General features: G+C 38.9%; 3 protein-coding genes across 7 annotated transcripts in view; all 3 read left to right on the forward strand.

Moving 5' to 3' along the window:
• Window positions 1–162: 162 nt before the first annotated feature.
• Window positions 163–7928, forward strand: ubxn7 (UBX domain protein 7). Its single transcript, XM_027032251.3, has 11 exons — window positions 163–254; window positions 1488–1644; window positions 1771–1838; window positions 1932–1997; window positions 2149–2261; window positions 2521–2667; window positions 4423–4513; window positions 4710–4837; window positions 5000–5459; window positions 5614–5693; window positions 7110–7928. The coding sequence occupies exons 1-11, from the start codon at window positions 185–187 to the stop codon at window positions 7269–7271; spliced, it is 1542 nt and encodes a 513-aa protein (XP_026888052.2). The 5' UTR covers window positions 163–184; the 3' UTR covers window positions 7272–7928.
• A 7624-nt stretch (window positions 7929–15552) lies between these two features.
• On the forward strand, window positions 15553–21331 carry tfa (transferrin-a). Its single transcript, XM_027031345.3, has 17 exons — window positions 15553–15709; window positions 15818–15963; window positions 16269–16371; window positions 16497–16688; window positions 17207–17336; window positions 17468–17523; window positions 17887–18050; window positions 18201–18351; window positions 18528–18694; window positions 18805–18901; window positions 19021–19041; window positions 19238–19399; window positions 19769–19922; window positions 20051–20118; window positions 20305–20483; window positions 20808–20997; window positions 21098–21331. Exons 1-17 carry the CDS (start codon window positions 15670–15672, stop codon window positions 21142–21144), a joined length of 2067 nt encoding a protein of 688 aa, XP_026887146.2. The 5' UTR covers window positions 15553–15669; the 3' UTR covers window positions 21145–21331.
• A 3228-nt stretch (window positions 21332–24559) lies between these two features.
• LOC113590883 (serotransferrin-2-like) overlaps window positions 24560–25318 on the forward strand; it is a 40603-nt gene continuing 39844 nt past the window's right edge. For 3 of the 5 annotated variants that reach the window (XR_014126166.1, XR_014126165.1, XM_027031229.3), the window contains exons 1-3: window positions 24562–24732; window positions 24833–24978; window positions 25207–25309. Coding sequence is in view for 3 of the 5 variants with exons in the window: in XM_027031229.3 (XP_026887030.1) it covers window positions 24693–24732; window positions 24833–24978; window positions 25207–25309 (289 nt within the window). In the remaining 2 variants the exon portion in view is untranslated. Of the gene's footprint in view, window positions 24733–24832; window positions 24979–25206; window positions 25310–25318 lie in introns of all 5 variants that reach the window. The other 2 variants (XM_081723846.1, XM_027031222.3) reach the window with 2 other exon arrangements.

Below are 25318 nucleotides of genomic sequence, written 5' to 3' on the forward strand. Positions count from 1 at the left end.
CCGTTTTTGTAACGTATTTCAATAATTTAAACGGTTAAATCTGGGTTATTGGGGTTTTTTGTACGTGGACTACATTAACCAGAATTCTATTGTAGTGACGTACATGATTCCGTGAGCTAAGAGACTGTGATCATTGGTCAATAGCCCGCCTGCGTACTGCTCTGTTGTTGACAGTGGCGGCAAGATGGCTACTCTCGGAGATGCATCAGCCCCGGGGCTGAATGGGTTAATTCAACAGTTTACTGCCATAACTGGTAAATATTAGGATTTTTTCACTTGTCGGGATTTTATGCTCTCATAATCTTGTAGCTGTAGAGCAAAGTAGTACTGGAAAAATAGTAAACAGTTAAAGAGAACCTGGAGGGGCATCAGTGCCTACTGCCCCCTCTGTCATACACGGGAAAAATACCTGGCTGTATAACGAAGGGAGCTAGCTAAGGCTAGCCGCTAATCTACTTGATATACATTTAAGCAAGTATACGTTATAAATAAAATAGGAAGTGAGCGACCATGCGTAAAGTGTAATTGCAAATATATGTCTAATCTACACATGTATACACCTTGAAACTAAACTTGGAGAGGCTACCACTGGAGATCGCTACTTCTGGCGAAATTGACGTAGGTTAGCTAGCTGTCTACATCACTTTCTGAAAATACATTGTTGCCACTAAGTTAAAAAGCATGGGTGGTAGGTTCCTAGGACAAGACAATTTTGTGGTCGGCTAGATCATGCTACAGGTTGACTGTATGAATGCTTGCGCGTTGAAATCGTATTGTGCATTCAGTAACTTCCCCAGCTGCAGAGATTTGGTGAGTATGAGTGCGATACAGCGAGCTAACGCACAACATGGCGGGTTTGTAAAGGCTGATATATACAATTATCCAGTTTGTGTGGGCTTCTAAACTAAAGTCTGAAGTCTATGAGCACCACGTGCCGTTTTTATGTGCCCAGAGGCTGTCAACGAAGCACTCCTGCGGATTTGCATGCATTGAAAACGTGTGCCCAAAAATACAGCGTACTTCACTTGGAACTTTCACTTGTGTTGCTGGTCAAAAAAATATGAAGCCATGTTCTGCTACTCGCCACTTCTTTTCGTGAGGGGAAACGCTACGGTGCTTGTTCGCATGCGCATAGCAAAGGGGCGGGTGCTAGTCCATAGAAAGAAAAAAGGATGTCTATGGTTTCGTCCCAGTTTGTTTCTTCCATGCAGGACGGTGGGTGGCCGGTGGCCTCCGCCCCCCGCCCCTCACTTCACCCTTAATATTGTAACCCTTCTGTTGTTCAGCCAGTTTTTACGCTTATGTAAGTTAAGTGTAAGGTGTTCATTACAACGCCATTGCATCATAGCGGTTAAATTACGGCTGTAATAAAAAAATAATAATTAAAAAAAACACGTTGTAATGGACATGTAATTTTCTGCTTCTAGTTTTATAATATTCAGGCAATTCCAATGTGATTTCATGCATGTGTCCATGTTTGTTCATAGGAGCCACAGAGAGTGTAGGAAGACACATGTTAGAGGCATGTAACAATAACCTAGAGATGGCAGTCACCATGTTTCTAGATGGAGGGGGCATCACAGAAGAGCCCAGTACAAGCTCCAGTTCAGCTGGTTCTTCTGGCAGCAGACATCACCATGTAGGGTAAGTCAGTCATTCATCGACTGGTAGCAGCATCTGATTTCCAGTGGTGATGTGTTTTTGTGGTGAGATGTTGCTGTCTGTGTAATCGGAGACAGTTTGTTTGAATTGTGTCCTTTTTCCCAACAGGGATGATGTACGAGCACCAATCCCTCAGAAACAAGACATCTTAGTTGAGCCAGAGCCTCTGTTTGGAGGTACTCGTCATCTCTCTCAGGTGTAAAGCAACTTCGGGTCTTTACCTCATTTATTTACCTCTATCTCTTTGCTCGTCTCTTTGTCCTCTGAAGTACCAAAAAGGCGAAGACCAGCACGGTCCATATTTGACGGCTTCCGGGACTTCCAGACTGAAACCAGTAAGTTCAGGAGCTGCTAAAAAGAAGACCTCACTAATTCTGCAACATGGCCTGGAGCTTTTGTGCATGTGCTAAACTGTCTGTGGAACACACACACACACACCTGATTTAGATCAATGTTTAATTTTTGCTGCTGTATGTATGACTCCAGTCAGGCAGGAACAAGAATTAAGGAATGGAGGTGCTGTGGACAAGAAGCTCAGCACCCTTGCTGACCTGTTCCGCCCCCCCATCGAGCTCATGCACAAGGGCAGCTTTGAGACGGTGAGGCATTCATAACTTTGCTCATTTAGCCAGGTTAAGCACATCTATGTATTTTAGTTTAGCATTTTAAAAGCACAAATATGAAAATTTTCAGATTTAAATGTGTTTCTTGACCACGTGCATTGCAGATGTTTTGTAGACGTGTCAGGTGCTAGGGTACAGCTACGCACTTGTGTGTCTTTTTGAAACATTTGTGTCACACGTTTGAGGATGCGGCTTCTCCCTAAACTGATTTGTGCTTGACTTTGTAAACTGCCAGGCAAAAGACTGTGGTCAGCTGGAGAACAAGTGGCTTATGATAAACATCCAAAACGTTCAGGACTTCGCCTGCCAGTGTCTAAACAGGGATGTGTGGAGCAACGAGGCAGTCAAAACCATCATCAGAGAGCACTTCATCTTCTGGCAGGTATAGAGTATATGCTCAAGCAAAGACTATGGTATTGACTTTATCCTTTATCTTTTTCATGCATGTAATTGTGAATTCACCCCATGTGCCATGTGTGTAAACAACTGACTCTTGTCATATAAGCTTTCATGCTGATTGGACAACAAAGTTCCACCTCTGCATCATCAAAGATGCAATATAAAATAATAAAAAATAGAGGCAGAGAGATGTTTTGGGCTTTTTCCTTATACAAAAAGATGCTAGTTCTATTCAAAAGCCCAACTGCCAAGCTATGCAGGCAGAAGTCATCATGCATTTGAAATGTGGCTTAAAATTATGTTCACATACAATCAGGACAAGTGTTTAACAAAGCACATTTGTATCATGGAGTGAATCATGGAAGGAGATGCAAATTCTGAGAGGAGTGACATTTATAAAGGAAAAATCCAGAATCATGGTCATAAAAAAGCTCCAGGGTCATAGAGCCAACACAGAGGGTTGCAGGATACATGATAAACAGAAAATGAGGAAGATGACTAAACAGACTAAATAAAAATGTACAAGACAGAACACAGCTAGAATAGGAACACAGGCAACTTAAACGCAACAGGGCTCAGTACATCCAGCTATGAACAATGAACACAGTCACAATGACCAGCAACAAGATTAAAGAAACAGGGCTTAAATACATGGTATATCGAGGAATAAACAAGATACAGGCGATACAAATGATGGGTGAAGAAAATAAAACACAGAAGCAAAACAAAGACAAGGAAACCATGTAGACAGAGACGCTAGGGAAGGCCAATAGTGATAACATAACACCACACGCATACCCAAATCCATTTAATCATTATAACATTAAAAATAAGATGTATGGAGATACCTGATCATTGAAAGCTTTAAAAAAACAGACACATTTTAAAGTCAATGTGATATGGAAATTATAGCACATTTTTTCCTTCTGTAATGTTATTGACATTATATTGTCAAAAGTATATAGATAACTGACCATCACACATATGAACTTGTTGGACATCTTGGATGACAAAGTCTGGTTCTCAATCTTTCCAAATGTGTTCAGAGGGGATGAGTTCAGGGTTTTGTAGAGGCCACTGGAATTTCATCACACCTAACTCAATAAACCATGCCTTTTATGGACCTTTATTTGTGCACAGTCATGCTGGAACAGGAAAGGGGCTTCCAAAACTGCTTCCACAAAGGAAGCATATCATTGCCTAAAATTAACATTGGCATTAACATTACCTGGAACTAAGGAGCCTAGTCCAAACCCAGACAATTATCCCTCATTCACCAAATTATGCATTCCAGTAGATAATGTTCTCCTGGCATCCACCAAACCCAAATATGTCCATCGCTGCGAGATGGTGAACTATGATTCATCTCTTTGGAGAGCACGTTTCCACAGCTACAGAGTCCAATGACATCATGCTGTATAACACTCATGCTGATGCTTGGCATTGTGCATAATTATCTTAAACATGTGTGCAACTGCTCAGCTAATTGGCCAAAAGTCATTGCATATTGATAGAAAATTACAAAAAAGCAACATTTGTCTAACTGATGAATCATATACAATGATGAAGGACGTTAACTTCCTAGTAAAGGAATCCAGCCTTACAGCTTTATTGATACAATGCCAACTTCTTGCATTCATATTCATGGTCTGAATATCCTACTAATTTTATTTAACTGTTGTTTTCACTTGCTTGTGTTGGTTTGCAGAATGAAAAACTGAACTGTTTATTTTCCAAGGTCTACCATGACAGCGAGGAGGGTCAGCGCTACATCCAGTTCTACAAGCTCAACAAGTTCCCTTACATTTCCATTCTAGACCCCCGTACAGGTGAGACACGTGAAGGAAAACTGGAGTACTGCCTTGCATTGTGCCATATTACATATTTTTTAAAAAGTGTAATATGCAGTACCTAGGTGGTGAAAAGTTTGGTTTGAGGACTGTTGCGTATTTGGTACCTGTGTCAAGTCATTCACATAGTTATATCACTGCCTTGATAATATTTCTTTCTTACTGTGACAAACAGGTCAAAAGATGGTAGAGTGGAACCAGCTGGATGTTTCTGCATTCCTAGACCAAGTGACAGGGTTTCTGACAGAGCATGGCCAGCTGGATGGGTTGTCCACTCAGCCTCCTGCCAAACGAGCCCGTTCAGTAAGTTCAAAATCACACATCCTTGAGCTGACTCTGTGAAGGAAAGTAATTGTTTGACTCACTGAGTTTTTAAGCAGTCTCCATCAGTGTTCAGGTTAAGTGGTCGAACTGTTCGTCCTCCGAACTGTTTTCCCTTGAAACCAGTAGTTGTTTCTCTTGCAGGAGAGTTTGATTGATGCGAGCGAGGACAGTCAACTTGAGGCAGCGATCCGAGCGTCTCTGCAGGAAACGCACTATGAGTCGACTCATGTCAAGCAGGAATCGCGCTCCGACGATGAATCGGACGCCGAGGCCTTCTCCGACAGTGAAGGCCTCATTTCGGTCGATGGCTCGGACAACGAGGGGGCAGGCGGGGAGGACTCTTTGGACAGTCGTGCGCCATCAGACCCAGTTCTTCTAACCACTCAGCCCAGCAGGCAAGAAAGTCCTGCCCACCACAGGAAGAGTCCACACAAAGAATCCAACCACAGAAAAGAGGAGGGCAAGAAGAATCAGCCGGAACCTCCTGGGCCCAGCCACAGACGGCTAGAGGCCCAGCAGACACGAGAGCAAAGCCACAACTCTACAGCACCCCACACCTCCCAGTCTGCCAGTATCAGCAGTTTAGAGATCGAAGACAATGGTATGTAGGCTATCCGCCTCTCCCTTAATCAGCTCAGTCCATCTCCTGAAAATTGTATAGCATTGTGGACTTCAGAATGTGCTATGAATTTATTTTTAATATTTAGGCTCTGTAGGGGTGAGAGAAGTTACTTTTGGCTGTGTTTTGACTGTAGGTCCAAAAGCCCGCCTAATGCTGAGGTACCCAGATGGCCAGAGGGAACAGATAGCATTGTCTGCTAATGCAAAGCTCTTGGTGGGTATAAGTTCAGAATTTGTTTTGTTCTGCACTCTTGAGGTAACTGCTTTATGTAATGAGCTTGTGTAGTTATTGAATGCTATTCTGTATTCAGTATTAATATTAGAGAATTTGGGCCAGTGGGGATTAATTTGAACCAACAAAGAACTAGATGAGACAATAACAGAGATCACATCACATCACAGCTTTTGCCCTTTGTTAGCTGATGATGATGTTTGTGGGTGGAAAAAACACTCAACATTTACAAGCAAAAGCTGAAAAACTAGAAGAGTTAGAAGCTGGGGTGGTATTATCATCTAAATGGATAGAATGGCCGCAGGTTTTGGTTCACACCATTCAGGAACATGCACAGTACAATTAATAAGTTGTTTGAAGATGTGCAACAGATGTGTACATGTCTAGTTGGAAGGAAGACATGTAACCACAACTAGATCTTAATAAATAAGAGTGCCTGCCACTGGTTTACACCAATCACATCTAAGTGGTACACAATGCATTGTCAACAAGTATATTATTTTCTGATAAATGGAAATAGCTTTATTATTATTACCAGATCATAACAGCCAGTAACATAGTGCACCATTTTTGTTTGCTTGCATGGTTACTCAAACTAGTACACATACCTGAAAAAGTTTTTGATTTTCTTTTCTCAAATGCAACCTGTGTGTTTGAAATATAGAAATAAGTTATGATTGGTGTGTTGCATGACATTTTGTATGCACAAATGCTGAAATAACTGAGGTGGGAGCTTTTTGTTTGCCTGCTATCTGTTATTTTTAAGTTTCACTTCACCAAATGAGATTTATTTAGTGATAGTATTGACAGATCTTTTGTAAGTTTCCATGATATTTAGTGAAGCACATTAGGCTAGTTTGCACATGTAGACTTTAGCTCATATTGTTCTTTCTAATAACATTAAGCACTGAATGAGTAATGTAGTACTGGAATGTGTGCAGATGACTTAAGTGTATGTACACGTTAGTAGGTGGCTCTGTTAACCTTACAGCTACATATCCATCTACAGCCTACTAGTTCTGAGCTACAGCTCCGTTCCTCTGCCTCATCCTTGTGTTCAGGCCAGCGCATCAGAGTAAATACTCGCCCTTTCTGATTATACCCACCCATCATTCAGTCCTTTTAAAGCCCTCTGACACTGTTTGACATTGTTAATAATTTTAGTGCAACTATTACTCATTGCACTTCATTATTGTCACAGAAATTCCACATTAGTGTATCCCTAGTAACATCTGACTTTAAACACTGATTCATTTGCAGGGTAGTAGGAAATACATTTGGCTTATTGCGAGTCTCCCCCAGAATTCCTGAGGATATCAAATGACCTCTAATTTCATACTGCAGTGGGGAACATTGTTACTTATAATAACCGTACGATTCTGTCCACATTCCCTGCAGGCCCTGGTGAGACATGTCCAGTCGAAGGGTTACCCAAACGAACGTTTCGAACTCGTCACCAACTTTCCCCGACGGAAGCTTGCCCACTTGGACTATGAGATCACGCTGCAGGAAGCAGGGCTGTGTCCGCAGGAGACTGTGTTTGTGCAGGAGAGGAACTAGCCCCTCCCTTTGCTCACCCCTCCTCTGCTGCCCTGTCCTCCGCGCTCCTCAGAGATGGGACGGACCATGCCCTCTTACTCCTGGTCCTCTTCCAGAATGCCCTGGCAAATGGCCCACTGTAGATGGACCACAGTTCATATTTATTTGTGAATAACTCAACGCCCACCTACTCAGTCTGTGGCTCTTCCTGCTGGCATTGGTTTTCAAGCAGTGTGGAACAGGTTGAGATAAGATAATACTGAATGCCCAGTAAACAGTAACAATAAAGTACAAATTTTGATGTTGCCTGACCCCCACCCCCCAAGTGACTTCAGACTGATTGACAGATGGCTATATTTGGCGAACACAACCCCTTGCCCTCTTTTTAATCATGAACTCAACGTTCTTCAAGGTCTTGAACCCTTTGCTCGTTTGTGGTCTACAGCTATGTTTTTTTTTGGTGACACATCAAGCTGGGGTCAATGGACATGGGCTCAGGTAATGTAGGGGTGGGTCTTTGGACCTTCTAATATAAAATCTGCACTGTGCAGGGAAGGGGTAGGGCGTTACATTTAGTTATAGTGAGTTTCTGTCTGTTTCTCTTTTTATATGCTGCATCATTTCCACAAAAAATGTTGATTCTCAAATATAACCATGAAAAAGGGACATGAACCCTAATTGTGTGCTTGATTGTTTAATTCCTTCCTTCGTCATGTCCATACAAAATTCATAAAATTCTTATTTGGCGCTATTGAATGTCACAAAGAGGTGTGTGAATCCACAGTGATTATGATATTGCAGTTCTAAGAACATGTTGGTTGGTGCTCCTGGAAAGGCTTGAGGGGTAATTCACAAAGTAGAATATAGCTGTATAACTTTAGACAAAAGTCAGGAAAGTCAGATAAGAAGGAAGGGACAATTCTATTGGAGTTAAGGGAAGTAAGGGACAGTCCTATTAGACAATATAAGTTAAAAATAAATAAATAATGTTACCTATAGTAATAGTAATAATATTTTTATCTGAAAGTCTTGCTTTTTGAATCACCCCTAGTTAAAAGGTGACCTGGTAAGCCTCTTTGCAATCCAGACTAAATCCAAGATGTACCCAGTGTCACTATTGTCTGTTCTTAGATTTATCTGTTTACCTCCAAATGTTTTGAGAAACATCAGCAATTCTCCATAACTGGTGCCTTAAATAACTTGATGGCATGAGTAAACAAGCAAACAAACAAAAAAACACGGTGGACATGACCAGCAACGATCAACAGGATATGACCATGTTTTAAAGTGTTCTCAAACCCAAAATCAGTGAAAGCCTCCAGAGTGCAGAAACATGGAACCTCCTGTGCTGTTCACAGCATACAGTCCACATAATCATACATACATTCCCTGAAATAAAATGTGATGATCTATGCTTTTGCCAAATATTGGGCTTTATAGCTCAAATCTAATCTGCATTGTTCTGGCACAAAGGGTAATATACAGTAAGGTATAGTTTAGGGCCCAATTTGGGAGGAACAGCAATCTATGTTGCCGTACATGTACAGATAAGTAAAATAAATAAGTAGATGTAGCTGCCTGTCAAATAAGTGATGTAATCGGAGTGACCCCCGCCCCTCCAGGTCATTGTCAATGTACTTTCATTAGAACAAACTAACTAGCCCAGGACAAGATTGACATTCTAGTGTGGTGTCTCAGACTAACTTGATTCCATTCACCTCCCCTGCAGCAGCTCTAGACATTAGTGTGGAACTCATGGAGAGTGGAATCTATTCCTGGTGTAATCTGATCTCCAAGTGGTCAAGAGCAAACTGAATATTGGATTATATAAAAGGGTCCCAGACCCACTTCTCTGTGCATATTCTCAGCAGCCAGTTAATGTGTGACTTCACCTGCTTGTAGGAAGTGTGGCAGGCAACATGGTGAATCAAATAGTATATCCTGCATCATTATACAAATACTTCTGATGTGCATTAATCATATTTTGACAGGAAATCTCCTAAATAGGTCCCGTTTACTTATAGGACATATGCTAGTTTGAGGGCTCCTATTGGGCGAACTTTAATCTCTTTAATATGTAAACATCTCCAAATGCATGACAATGCTCACTGAAAGGATAAGTAATTTATGTTATAGGTAAACCTGATGATACAAGGAACATAATTCAGAAGACATGGTAAATTAAAAGTTATACAATTACTCAAAACATTCAGATTTCTGCCAAGCCATAGGATTTTATACATAAATAAAGACATTTTTATTTATATTTATATATATACACTGATCATCCACACCATTATAACCATTGCATTTACAATACATTTATGGCACTTAGCAGACACTCTTACAAAAGTAGTAAGAGTAACTTACAAAAGTGCTTTGTCATTTCCTCATATAATATATCCTAGCAAGTAGAATAGAGTATGTGATTATCTCATTACAATTGTACCTTTAAAGGGGATTAAACAGTAAGTGAATAATCAGTTCTTGAAACTGATTTGTTGGAAGCATGAAAAATGGCTAAGTGAAAGAGTTCAACTTGAGATGGCTAGGTCAGAGCATTTCCAAAATGGCAGGTCCTGTGGAGTGTTCCCAGTATGTAGTGGTTAGTACCTACCAAAAGTGATCCAAGGAGGAACAACTGGTGAACCAGCAACAGGGTCATGGTTGCCCAAGGCTTATACAATGCACATAAGGAGTAATGGTTGGCCCATCTGGTCTAATACCACACAAGAGCTACTGTAGCACAAATTGTTTGAAAAGTTATGGGCCGCAGACTGGTCAGAGTCCATGCTGACCCGTCTATCCCCAACAGGCATATAAGCAATAGAAACTGGACCACGGAGCAATGGACGAAGATGGCATTGTCTGATGAAACATGATGTTTACATCATGTGGCATTTTTTTTTAGCATTGTATACTCTTTTGTTTGCTAATTCTTTTGTCTGAGTGGTTTCTCTGAAAGACAGTTGGTCACAGACTGCAGTAACAAGTTTATTATTTGATTTATCATTGTAGCACTTCCTGTGGTCAGTATGGGAGTAAAGATGTGGGAGGCAGGTATATGAGGAGTGGTATTTTATTATGCCAAAGCAAAAAAAAACAAAACAAAAAAAACCCCCAAAACAAATAAAGCAAGCAGTCAGATATAATTAACGTATATGTAGGCTACCATTAATGAGCCACAGCTGTGCCCAATTTCACTTACCTGCTGGTAGGCCCAGGTCACTTCTCCACCCAGCTAATGACACTCAGCCACAATCATTTATCTCACTTTCGAAAAACCTGTGTTTAATGTTTTTGTCTTGTCTGTAGCGGATGAGTAAAAAAAGGGATGCGATCTCTGTCATCCTGGAGGTTTTTGAAGTGTTTTGATGTGTTTAACAACTTTGATTTGCAGGATGATAACTGAGTGTAACGTGATTCCATGTGAACAAACAGGAGAGTCAAGCATTAGAGAGATAACATGGACAATACATGGGGTTGAAAGACTTATTCCAATTACATAGCTATCGGATGGAACAAACTTGCTGTTTGCTGGAGTTCTGTAAAATATTGATAATTGTAGTTGCCTGGCATTGTTCAGGGTGGCCGAATGACTATGTAGATAACTGCTAAAGTTAATGTATATGTGTATGGATATATTTACTGTAATAAGGTAAAGGGAGTTTGGGTTCAAAGCATATATTTACATGTTCCGTTCAGCGGTTTTAAGCGTGACGAGTCGTGCACAGAACTGAGGGCGATTTGTAGTCTTTGGTTCACGTTATTGGAGCAGGTAATTTTCCAAGTAGAAAGGGGGAGGAGAAAATTTTGATTAAGGGCTCTATATGTTTAGATATGGGTATATTTATTTTAATAAATCCCAAAGGTAATTTTGGAATGGGAAAGTGTTTTTAAATGATAGCATTTATTTTTTAACCATAGGGGAGAAATATTATGAATTTAATAATTTATGTCTCTGGACTGGTCCGGTCTAAGGGGCAAAGACTAAATAGAGGGAGTGGCGTTGCAAAGCTTGGGCGAGATACGTTGAGTGAATGCCATCATTGGAAGCACGTTAAGTTACCTCATTTGGGTTTAATTCTCTGTTGGCCTTGATAACTGAATTTATTTTTTGTCTCCTTATGGCATCATGCCCCTGTCACCGGGCCTTTTGGGGAAAATAAATCTCCATCATTGGCATAATTACTACCGGAATCGCTCTATGTTTGCTCTCCCCCAGCTATCCTGTTACAGTGAGCGTCAAAGGACGACTTATTCTTTTAGCAGTAGATTGTTTATAGGTCACTGTTCCTTCAATTGGTAAAACATGATCAAAGGCATCATCTATGCTTTCTTTAGTAAATCTACAGTTCTGAAAACATTCATGTTTCCATACTTTGTTCAAATGCACATGTCTTAGTAGATGTAACGATGAGCGGTAAGGAGGCGAACGCATGTGCGGAGAAGAGCGAGATTTATTAGGGGCAAATTCAGAGTCATAGTCGTTCTAACGATCCAGGTCACTGAACTAGTACGGAGAATACGAGGATACCTGATGAACAAAAATCAAAAGTACACGAAGGCAAACACGGTAAGCAGGCTATAACAAAGAAGCTAGGAAAACAAACGGCTAGAATCACAAAACGGGCTCACAAACGAAGGCTTTAAAATACAGACATGCATCCAGACATTCAATCAAACAATGAACACCCAAGACAAGGTTTAAATACATGAACTTAATAATGCTAGAAACGAAGGACAGGCGTGGAAAATCAAACGAGGGGCGGAGAAAACGAAACTACGGAATGGAACTAAAATACACACGGCAGGGAAAACATGGAACATGGTGGCTGGGAGGTACCAACCGTGATAGTAGCCGTGAGTGAGGGATGGAGTTTTTGTGATCCTTGGGATGTTAAAAGGTTTATTGAAAATAAAAACTTATGTCTGTATGTTTATAATGGATGATGGTGTTTAAACCAGAATTTTCAGACTTAGCTTTTTTTTTTTCTTTTTTTTTTTTTTTTTACTGTTTCAACTATCATCATGCCAGGATGTGCATGTATATTCCAGAGCTGGGTGAATTCTGGAGAGAGAAGAAATGAACATTTGGAGCTCTTCACATGCAGCTGTATTAAAATGTCATCAATTTATTTCAGAAATACTATGGGAACAGGTCCAGCAAATTGTTTAAAAAATGTTTGTCAACAAATCCAGCAAATAGATTTGCATGGGATGTATCTGTGTAATCCTCTGAATCAAACATGGCAAGTTTTGCTTGCTTCCCTGACCTTTACAGTCCCCAGATCTTAATTCTATAGAGAATCTCTGAGGCGAAGTAGATCGAGCTGTTCTGAATATATGAGTACCTTCATCTAATTTGCAGTAACTTCAAGAAGCTATCCTATTCACACAGGTGAAGATTCCTGCAGGACGAATTCAACATCTAGTGGAATCTATGCCACAACCTACTGTTGCAGTTATGAAGGCCAAAGGAGGTACAATGTGATACTAGATGGGTTTCAGGTGTGGTGAGTCACACTCAGGTTAAAATTCAAGAGTTTTTATGAGATCACAACAGAGAGAACCAAAAACAGAGACAACAATAATCCATTTCCAATACCAGAAACATCAAAAAACATGGCAGACAAAAACTGACAGGGAGGAAGAGCATAAAGATCAAAACAACAACAACAAAAATCAGGAAGTGCAGAAATGCTATTGCAAATGATTGACTGACCTAGGTAGTTTTAAATAGACAAAAAAGATTAAGGAAAACTTGACACTAACAGACTTGGGATTTGGAACGGACTAATGGATTACGCAGAGTATAGTCCACATGAGGGTTTCAATGGGTGTCTCTAATAAGGTAGACATTCAATGTATACTGATAAATATATGTAAGTCACTCTATATAATGCTGCCTGCCAAATAATCGAAATATCAGTATACATGCTGGTTCTGACACCTCTAATATAGCTGTTGCCCTAGGCTTTTCATGCACATCCATTTTAAAAATGGTGCACAAAGCAAAAAAGTACCAGCGATCAGCAATCTTATGAATGAGAACAGCTTGTAAAAAGAGGGCAAAGGAGAGACATGAGTAATGTACAAGAACAACACAAATCACACTCAAATTCAACATTGGTGTAGAGAATGTCATCTCAGAACTGTGGCCACTTATAATATTTTGTATAATACTGGAATTTGGGGCAAGTTACATTACTGCAACACAATCTACTGTCCAACTTGGAGCAACAGCACAATACAGTTGTGTCCTGTGGACATTTTTCCTTTGACCCTGTCTAAAACTCTACCCCGCCACCCCCCCCCCCCCCCCCCCAAAAAAAACAAAAAAAACATTAAAACATATTTAACTAACCCCTGTAATTGGAGAGAAGGACATAACACAATAATGAAGAAATTAAGTTATATTCCTCAGAGATAGTAAGTGCATTTACATTTGTATGGTAGGTTTGACCTATGATATGTCTGACCTGCAGCCTATTTTCTGAGACTTGGACAGTGTGATAAATTTGCTAGCCCACATTCACTGATATCAATAGGGAAAAGGTTAAAGTTCATGTGATGTTGCATGGGGTGTGCAAACTGACTAGCAGTCCAATATATCTAATTCTCCAGTTGCATTTCAGCCAGGTGTAGCACTGTGTGGCATTATAGTTATACAGGAATGAATAGGGAATAGAGCAAATACATATGTTATAATTTATAACTTTTAATTTACCACATAATTTAATTTAGGTATAAATTAATTTATGTGGTAAATGAAAAGCTATAAATTTATATATTTGTGGTTTTTTCATGTATATTGACATCTCACCTAAAAATTAGTGTAGTAAATTACTATAAAGGCATGTTTTTGCTGAGACACCTTTTTCAGCCTTGATTGAAGTATTGTGTTTTTATATGTATTATCATATAAAATAGGCATTTTATAGATATGTTCATTTGTTTCTAGATAAATTGCAGTCACTTTTGTTAAATTTGCAATTTCTGCTTTGTAATGTTTTTAAGGTCAGCAAAAGGGGAAAAGTATAACAATAAATATATAATAACAGACAAAAGAAAAACATAGAGGGCAGAGTAATTGCCAGCACTCTGCACTACTTATGCCAACACCCATTAATTCTGGAGAGACTTACCTCATACAATATCTTTGTCACATTGGCGTGATCATGGCCCTGCCTAGGCCCTATATATTAAGATGGCTATAACTACAAAGAAGTGATTACTGTGGTATGTGGGAGGTTGGAGAGCACAAACATTTGCTAAGTGAGACTAAATCAACATCATCTGAGTTTTAACAATGAGTTCTCTTTCAAGCATTCGTTTCAGTGTCTCACAATGGGATATGCTTCCCTGTGTATATCTTCTGAGGCATGTCCCACAATGAGACTTTTCATGCTATGCTAACAGAGAACTGGGGTTAGTATCCTAAAGTTTTCACTCTGCCTGACAGCAGCAATGATGCTGATAAAGACCTCTGACTTGCTCAGTGATATTTCAATTTGTAATATGTACTCTGTACTTTCATCTCTTATATTGAGTAATATTGACCATGTACACATGTCTGGGACATGTCATATGCCAAACAGTTACACATTAAACCAAACTGTTGCCTAATTTTTTTTTCTTTTACCAAATTTACTCATAATACAGCCAGACAAAGCATTGTTATTTTGAAAATGAAGATATCACGAACTTTTATATTCATGAAAAAAAGATAATCAGCATATCTGTTTATTTTTCCATCATTCATGAATGCTTCCCCTCAATTTTATTCTATTTCATGCTGGAGACTTGCACTCTTTTCCATTTAAAGAGATAAATCTAGATTAATTATAGCTCAGTCACAGCAGTCTTTGGCGACTATCAGGATTCTAGCGGGATTTTGGCAACTGTCAGGACGTGCAGGATTCCTGTATTGCGATACTGGCTAAAATTACCAGCTCACCTAATTCACAGCTGCAGCGAGTATTAACAAGTTAGTGTTCACTAAGCGATCGACAGGTAAAATATTCACACCGACGAGGGACAAAGAGCCGTATTTGCTCTTCATATTTGCTATATTTTTATGGAAGGTCAGCACGTTGTATTTTCCAAATGTGCACGAAGAAAGTCTTGGAAACTCACTTATCAGTGAAATATCTGTAAATTCGTGATATGCTTGAAAAGGCAAAATGAATTAGGGAATTTCCAGCAACGCCAGTTTAGTCCAATGGGGCGCCCATCTGAGGTACATCCGTGAGGCGCGTAGGCTATTGGGTAATCGTGAACAAACGACGATTATGTCCCCTTTGCCTCTGACTCAGCCCCTTCAGGTACAGGCGTCCTATAAAAACCGTTACTCCCTCTAGCACTGCCTGCTGCGCCCACAAGTTGCACTGGGAAGCCCAGCTGAAGGACCCCCGCTATGAATATCATTCTCATCTTTGCTTTCCTGGGATGCCTCGGTAATGCACTAGTTATAGTCAAAGAAAACAATTGTTACTGTGTTTTTGCGTATTTTAGCAACGTTTTAATGTTTTGTATTGTTATGTGTCATGTCGTTTCATCTTTAGTCCATGCTGAACCTTCTGCTAAGAAGATCAAATGGTGCTTAAAATCTGACCAGGAACTACTGAAGTGCACCAAACTCGCATCTGAAGTGCCAGAGCTTGGCTGTGTGAAGCAAGCTGGAACTAAAGAATGCATCAAGGCTATCAAGGTAAAATAGTGGTGACTTTGTGAATGGATCTTGGCTGTTCAACTGCAACACATTTACCTTCGTGACATATACATGAATCATATATAGTATGTATGATTATCAATAGAGTAATAGATGATCTAATTCCTACTGTCCGCTGTAGATGACATTTTTGTGTAATTTTTTACAATGCCATAAAGTCTTTAGACCTAGGGTTTAAGATCTAAAATTGTAGTTATTTAACATAGGCCAATGTGCAATACAATATTACTAATATGTCAGAGAATCTACAGTACTGACTTCTATTATACAATCTTGTTTATTAGGAAGGTGAAGCAGATGCCATCACTCTAGATGGAGGAGACATCTACACAGCCGGACTAAAAACCTACGACCTCCATCCTATCATTGCAGAGGAATATAGTGAAGGTAAACAACATATGTGAAAAAAAAAACTTCTGAAGGCTAGATGTGTTTGCAACTGGAATATGAGATATGGAACACAGGACAGCACATGGCATTTTTTTTAATGAATGCTCTTGAAATTGTTTCAGGCGGGGAGTCATGTTACTACGCTGTTGCTGTAGTAAAAAAGGGCTCTGGCTTCAGTTTTAGTGAACTTAAAGGGAAGAAGTCTTGCCACACTGGTCTGGGGAAGTCTGCAGGTTGGAACATTCCCATTGGCACTCTCATTGCACATGAATATATTAAATGGACTGGTCTTGAGGACTCTGATCTGAAGAAAGGTGAGTGATTGGGTCAGGAGTCCTTCTATGGTTTGGTAGTGAGAAGTAGTTTCCCATGAAACAGAAATAGCTTTGTCAGTGCCTGTTATCAGAGATTCGTGAGGAGCTCTGGTGATTTATATTTACATTTACACAATTTACATTTACAATTACATAATTTCTTATTATGCAGTGAGAATCCCCTCTTTTCAAAATTCAGTGCATGTCAGACATTGTGAATGTAAATCAGTGCAGGTCATAATCGTGCAAACCTAATTATGGACTAAAAATGTTAATAAGGACTCTGTTATTTGTTAAGGAACACATCTTAACCACATATTATACTCATCCCATATTGTATTTGAACTACAATTAATGAATTGTAAACAGAATGAATAGATAAATTAAATAAATAAATTCATGTCCCTATAAGGGTTGTGGGTCTATGGCTACGGGATACTGGCACAGGCTTAATAAAAACAAATTGATCATTCTTTGAGGATTACAGTGTTTACATGTGTTTACATAATGTTTTACAGCGGTGATGGAATTCTTCCTTGCCAGCTGTGCACCCGGAGCAGACAAAGGTTCCAAACTCTGCCAGCTCTGCAAAGGCGACTGCTCACGATCTCACAAAGAGCCCTATTATGATTATGAGGGAGCTTTCCAGTAAGAATCCCAGTATCATCTCATAAAGTGATCCCCAATTATCAGTACAATTATTTCATTTTTACTGTTCTATGCCATGTTTGCTGTTCTTTGTGCAGCTGAGCATGTTATGACCAGACCTGTTCTTATAGGTGCTTGAAGGATGGAGTTGGCGAGGTGGCCTTTGTGAAACACCTGACAGTTACTGGTAAGCAAAGACTTTTTAATTCAGTTTTCTAATTGCTCTGATCTGTTTTCACTTTAATCTCAATGAGAAATATTAAAGTGCAGCTGCAATGTTCATGATTTTCCTCCAAGTTATCCAACATGCAAAGCTCATTCCTTATGTCTTATGCATTTAATTGTTTTTGGTTTTGTTTTGTTTTTTTTCACATTGTTTATTAATGCTTCTTTTTGGGTGAATTGTGCTTCTTTGTTGAGGCTCTATAAATTAACTCTGAGCTTTTTAGAAAAGAACTATACAAATAAAAAAATGTTGTTATTGTTGTTGTGGTGGTGGTTTTGATTGCTTCTTAGTTGGTTTGCTTAATTACTTATATATTTATTTTAGGTGCTGATAAGGCTGATTATGAGCTGCTGTGCAAAGATGGCACCAGGAAGAGCATTGACGACTACAAGGACTGTCACCTGGCCAAAGTCCCTGCCCATGCTGTCGTTAGTCGCAAGGATCCAGAACTGGCTGAGCAGATCTTTAAGATTGTTACAAAACTTCAGGTATGCTACTGAATACGTGGTACAACTAACTGCGTTGCTTTTTATCCTGTAACTATACTTAATGTATGTTATGTATGCCACAAAAAACACTTTGAAGAAAAGCTGTGCATGTAGAGAGAATTTGATGCTGACTAACTTTGTTTTCCACAGGGTTATGGTCTGTTCTCCTCTGAGGGCTACTCTGCAAAAAACCTTATGTTCAAAGACTCGACAAAAAGCTTGTTGCAGCTGTCTAAGACCATTGACTCGTTTACATATCTTGGAGCAGTGTACATGGCCACAATCAGGTCTCTAGAGAAAGGTGATGCCTCATGTGCTCTCACATTGCTTCAAGATACAAACAGGCTATGCCAAACTGTTCATATAAAAATACTATAATATAATAGATAATGTAGTGTTCTCTATTCTCGAACCTCCTTTATGTCATTGTTTACAGTGAATAGAGGAGGGTTATAGCAGGTTTTCTTTCTTTCTCAGAAATTAGCACAGACAGCAGTTCAGGTGCCATTAAGTGGTGTACTGTGGGCCATGCCGAAACAGTCAAGTGTGACACGTGGTCAATCAATGCGGTGGATGACAAGGGCACTACCAAGATCATGTGCACAAGAGCCGAAAGTGTTGATGAGTGCATACGCAAGATCCTGGTACTTTGCGGTCATATGCATGGGGCACGGTTTCACACCATAAGTAGTATTTATGTGATATTTAACTGAAATAGGCAGTCATCTGTCTTTTTCACGCTTTGTCCTTGTAGCATAAAGAGGCTGATGCAATAGCTGTTGATGGAGGGCAGGTATATACTGCTGGCAAGTGTGGTCTGGTACCAGCCATGGTGGAACAATATGATGAAGGTGAGAAACACCAACTTGACTTGCTGTATATAAGATACATTTTTTAAATTTGAGCAAATGAAAGTAATCATGCATGTAATATGAACACAGTAGCTAATTTAATTTTTCTCTCTCAATAGCAAAGTGTACTTCTGGAGGAGGTAGGTGAAGCCTGTTCTACACTTTTGTTCCATTCTCCATGTTTATATCCTAGATTTCAAAGATTAAATGTTATGTGAACCATAAAAATTATGGCAGTTTTTTTATGTGAATCTTAAGCACACATTATATGTACTCTGTCAAGTATAAAGCTTAGTATCATGCCTAACCTGTTTGTTTCCTTCATGCTCCCCTCAGAGGCCTCCTCCTATTACGCAGTGGCTGTAGTGCACAAAGACTCTGGTTTGACCTGGGAGTCACTGAAAGGCAAAAAATCCTGCCATACTGCCGTGGGCCGCACTGCAGGCTGGAACATTCCCATGGGTCTCATACACAAGGAAACTGAAGATTGTGACTTCTGTGAGTATTATTCTCATGTTCTTATCTTTCAGTTGCTTGAACTTTCATTTTACTTTAGCTACAATGTTTTATTATGTTTTACTGCTAGTGCATCAAAGCCTTGATTATCACATCGAATTGGTTTAGCATTAGCTCTGGATCAACTTGAACACATTTGAATCACATTTTTTATGACAACAGACCAGAATAAAACATTGTAATAAATAATATATACTGTATATTATTGTAATAAATTGTAATAAATAATATATACTGTATATATAATAAAACAACCTGTCATCATTTAGGTCTATCTGATCTGCATCTTCCTATGATGCATATAGTAGTCTTTGTTTTTGTTTTTGAATACACTTTTTTTTTTTTCCACAGCTAAGTACTTCAGTGAGAGCTGTGCTCCCGGCGCAGACCCCAAATCCAGCCTGTGTGCACTGTGTGCAGGCAGTGGCAAAAGTGTTGGGGGAGATGAAGCCAAATGCAAAGCCAGCTCAGACGAACTTTACTATGGCTATGCTGGAGCATTACGGTATGGTTCTCACAAACCCAGTACTCCTTCATGTGCTATTAATGGTTGCAGAAAGAACATTGTGGTCAGGTCCATCTATCTGTGATGGATAGATTCTGAAATCAGTTTGAGTGTGTGCTCTCTCCCAGGTGTATGGTTGAAGGCAAAGGTGAAGTGGCCTTTGTTAAACACACTACCGTACAGGAAAATGCAGATGGTAAGTCGGTATTGTGTAACTGTGTAAATAATAATGCTAGATTAAAACATTAGTCCTTTGCATTATTGTATTATGCGAATTATAGTTAAGAGCCCTTCACATTTGGGCTCTAATATAACTTCACATAAGTCACATAACATTAGTCACATAACATGCCCCTCCACACATTTTGCACTTTCTTTCTAGGAAAAGGTCCACAGTGGGCTTCAGGTCTGAAATCAGCAGAATTAAAGCTGATCTGTCCTGGTGGCTCTGCTGAGATCTCCAGCTACACCACCTGCCACCTTGCAAAGGTGCCAGCCCATGCCATCGTGACTCGGCCAGAGATGCGCATTGCGGTGGTGTCTGTGCTCAAGGAGCAGCAGGTGAGAACAGTGCTTTGAGCAAAGAGATGGCATAAATCACCAATGCTAACAAGCACATTACATCTTAAACAGCAGTAGTGCCAAACTGCGGACTTTTCCAGCCATTATGTGTGTAAAGATGATGGTAGTCAACCCAATCTTATTATATAACTTGATTAGTTGGTTGCCTTGCTCATGACACTTAAGTGTAATTCACAGTCTCCACAGTATTTCAACTTGACTTTGCAGATGCTCAGAAGATCTTGGAAAAACAATGCAAATGATGACACCATTTTCTGCTCACTGATGAAGACTGACTTTGTTCTTTCATCAACTTCATTTCAGACTGTGTTTGGTGTTACCAGCTCAAACCCCTTCAAGATGTTTCAGTCAGAGGATGGTTCAAATCTAATCTTCAAGGATTCCACTAAGTGTCTCCAAGATGTTCCCTCAACAGATTCTTATAAGGACTTTCTGGGCTCAGCCTACATGGACTCCATGGACTCTCTTCGCAAGTGTCCTGACTATGTCCCAGGTAAAAAAGGCTTACAAAGGCAAATTAAATGGTGTTTGTAGCATACATGTTCTTATCACAAAGAGTCAGGAGTCAATTTTCTTTGCTTTTGTTTTCACAGAGTTGGAGAAAGATTGTACCTTCAGTGAAGGCTGTCCCTTTGGCTAAAGCTAATTTCTGGTTTAATTTTCACCTGTTACAACTTTATTCTGATGTTTTGGAAAAGTAAGCATTGGTGTTCCTGGTTTTCTTTTCTTTTTTTTACAAACCAGTCACACTGACATTTAGATTGTTTAAAAGCAATCTGTGCTTTTATGTCAGAGAAAATCATTAAACAGTGGCATATGTAAGTGTTTTTATTTGTTGAGTGGTGTACTATTTTTATTCATACTGCTATTCCAACTGTAATAAACAGCCATATTGTTTAATGTCACAATCACAGATTTGCAAAACACCATTCTTTTTATCCCTTTGTTCACGAACAAGATTAACATATTATGAAGCTGTAGACATTATTAACCATTATGAAGCTGTAGACATAAAGTGAGACAACTGATAAGACTTTCAACTGTAACGTGAGGAGGCTTGGCAGGATGCAAAGACGAGCTGTGTAACACACAACGACATTTATTGAAAGACAAAACAAAAACAACGTAGTACTTAGGCTAACATGAGGTCAAACACTGACAACATCCACAACTGTATAAGAAACTTATATACACGCACAATAACAACACAAAATGAGGAGCAGGTGTGAAACATGGGGAGGGCATGGCCATATGAACAAACACACATGTACACACAGGGAGACATCTGGGAGATCTGGCTGTACTGTGACATCAACAGGTATAAACAGAGTTAACAGCTCATTTATGCCTTGCATAATACAAAATACAAATGAAAGCTTTTTTATTTAATGTGGCATTTTACTGATATTTCAGGTTTCAGGTTTGGTTTATTTGTCACGTACAGTCATACATGATATAACTCGCAGTGAAATGGTTTGCCAAAAGTAATAATTAATAATTAATTAAGTATGAATTAATTTCTGAAATTATGAAATCAAATACTGATTAATATGTACATAAAATAACTCGACAAAAACATCAATACTTTTCAGTAATGCTTGATGTTACAGTGAGATTTAGATTTTACTTATCTACGTCACTGTTAAAAGAACAATGTTCTGTAACATCTCTTCATTTGGTAAATACCCATTGTCAATAATTACCCACTAAATTGGTTTGTTCACATTCAGTAGCCTCTAGATGAGGTAAAGTCTGATTAGTCTAATCCAATGGTAGTTGCTGTTGATGTACCATTGCTATAATCATAGCAAATTAAGCTATGAAAAGGAAACACACTTCAGGTCAAAACTGAAACATTTTCAAATAATTTACATGTTCATTTTTTCTTAGCAAACTGTCAAAATTATTGGATTGAAATTATAACTAAATGATAATTGATTATTGAGAGAAAATGGTAGGAATGTCATGCCAATGTGGTATGCATTATGAAAGATGTCAGATTTCCCTTGAAATGTTATGAAGGCAACAGTGCATGTGTCTGACCATCTGAACTGACTCTTATTGAAACATTAGAGTCAATTTGATGGGAAATATTTTGAGAGTGAAGAAAACCTGAGACTGAAAGCACCATTACTGTTTTCACCAAGTGAAGTGGAAAAATGTAATATAGATAATACACATTCCTAACACACATAAACATGCATTTATTATCTATTATAATATTCAAATTGTTCAAGTAACCTATTAAGAACACTATAATGTTCAAAAAAGAATACTTAAGTTACTGTACAGTAAAAAATATTTATACATTAACATTTTTATTTAGGTTTATATAGTGGCTTACTAAAAGTAAAAGTACCAGCAACCTTCTCTATTTCCAATCCATATCAATAAAATTGGCTCTGAAGGGCAAATTTCATTAGTGCGAAAAAACAATAATCAGGTTAAAGCCAAGTAGCAGAACATCTCTTTTATACATGCATGATTCCAAAACCTATTATTAAATGTAATGGGAAAAACAGTGCTCTCATTGTCATCAAAAACAATTGAAAATATGCCATGTAACTGGAACAAAAATAATGACATGGCATGATGATTTCAGTTTCTCATGGATAATAAGCACATATGCACTGTTATTAATTAGCATTACAATGTAGAGACAGAGGTCCATATTGGACACATGCTGATTTGACCTCTGGCATCTCTGCACTGTGGCCTACTTTTTGACACAAATGTATCATGGAAAATCTGCTTGAAACCTGCCCTCTTATCTCTTACTGATATTGATGGGTCAGAGGTTAAAGTTCAGGTAATCATGTAGCATGTGCCAATTGACTAAGAGTCTGACCTGTCTAGTTCCCTAGTCATAAATGTCTGTGGAATGCCATGCTCATGGTACTCTCCAACATGCTCCAAGGGTGGCTGCAAAATAAATTCTTATAAAATGTGATGGCCCATATCCAATGATTTCTTCAAAATTTGGCTTGGACTTCAAGTTGTCTTATTAGTGTTCATAGTACACCTACTTTTTCACTTACATAGTGCAATTACTTTTTGTTCTTTTTTACTTTGTTTTGGGGGCTCAAACAGAGTGCAGTTTATATAAGTGGAACATGTATAATAAAATAATATGGCATGTAGTTATAAATACATAATTTATTAAAGGTTTAGTCTGCAGTAGATTGTGGTAAAAGTCTCAAGGCTAATAATATAAATGTATTAACTGTGATATGAATCTTTTTTTTTGCACACCAGCCATGTGTAGAATTTTATTATCAAACACATTTAAACAAATGACAGTATTTAATTGCAGAAAAATGCTAATTATTCATAAAATAATCTCAATGATCTAATATGTACATTTAGGATCCAAATTAATGTTTCTTTATTATTATTCTTTATTTATTGTGCTAATAGAGCTTCAGACATGGTCTTATATGAACATGTGTATTAAGTGTAATGAAAGTAACATTTTACTTTTAAAGTGTTTTTTATTTAAAAAACATGAAAAACAAATATATTTTTGAATCATTTATTGTTTGCCTTAGTTGCTTATAATCAGTTGTTTGCTTGAGACTTCGTGTGCTTCTTTTTCTTTTTGTTCCACCTAATGAGATATAGTGAATCTTTGATGACCCATACATTCAATACAGGTTTCTTTTTCAATACAGGTTTCAATACAGGAAAAATTAAAGCTCTAGGCAGGTGTCTACTCTTCAATTCCAAGACGCTGGCTATACGTACTGATAAGCGTTCCCTGGGGATTACACCAAATGATCGACAAGTGGTACTAAGGCATATTTACACTTTATTGCGTAAAAGAAAACTAACTCCCAATTCTCTCTCTCTCTCTCTCTCTCTCTCTCTCTCTCTCTCTCTCTCTCTCTCTCTCTCTCTCTCTCGCTTAATTGTGAAATCACAAACCTGTGTAAATTCGTCATATGATATGTTTGTAAAGGCAAAGCGGACTTGGGAATTTCCAAAAAGGCCAGTTCCCTCAAATAACGCGCCACAGGATAGTGGTGCGTTCCAACGATTGGGTAATATTGAACAAACGATGATTATGTCCCCCTTCCTTCGGACTCAGCCCCTTTCAGATCCAGGCTTCACATAAAAAGTGCTGTACCACCGAACATTACCCTCTGCGGCCGCGAGTTACATCGGAAGCCCAGTTTAAGGAATCCTAGTATGCATATCTTTCTTGTTTCTGCATTCCTCGGATACCTCGGTAATACAAGTTTTCCATTACTTTTTTATCGATTGATATTTTAAACAATTGTTAACATGTCACCGCTTAAGGGAATGCTTTAAGTGTCATTAACCTTTAGTGCAGGCTGCACCCTCTGATCTGAAGATCAGATGGTGCCTAAAGTCAGACCAGGAGCTACGCAAGTGCATCTACCTCGCATCTAAAGCGCCGCAGCTAGCTTGCGTGAAGCGCGACGGATCTGAGGAATGCATTAGGGCCATCAAGGTAGAGTACTGGGTGTTTTGTGTCTAGATACGTCACATTTACTTTTTAATGTGAGCGTTTGGTATGATTATCAACAGATTAATGAATGACCAACACCACATAAGTTACTATACTATAGAACCTCAAAATGTTACAGTTACATCACAAGGCCAACGAACATTATATTTGTAATACTATAAGAGGCAGGAAGTCTTAGTAATGATTCAATTATGCAACTATGTTTATCAGGAAGGTGAAGCAGATGCCATCACTCTCGATGGAGGAGACATCTATAGAGCTGGACTCACCAACTACGACCTTCATCCTATCATTGCAGAAGCTTATGGTGAAGGTAATTTCT

Source organism: Electrophorus electricus, chromosome 11 (assembly GCF_041902795.1).
Source record: "Electrophorus electricus isolate QZ-2024a chromosome 11, ASM4190279v1, whole genome shotgun sequence".
Lineage (NCBI taxonomy): Eukaryota > Metazoa > Chordata > Actinopteri > Gymnotiformes > Gymnotidae > Electrophorus > Electrophorus electricus.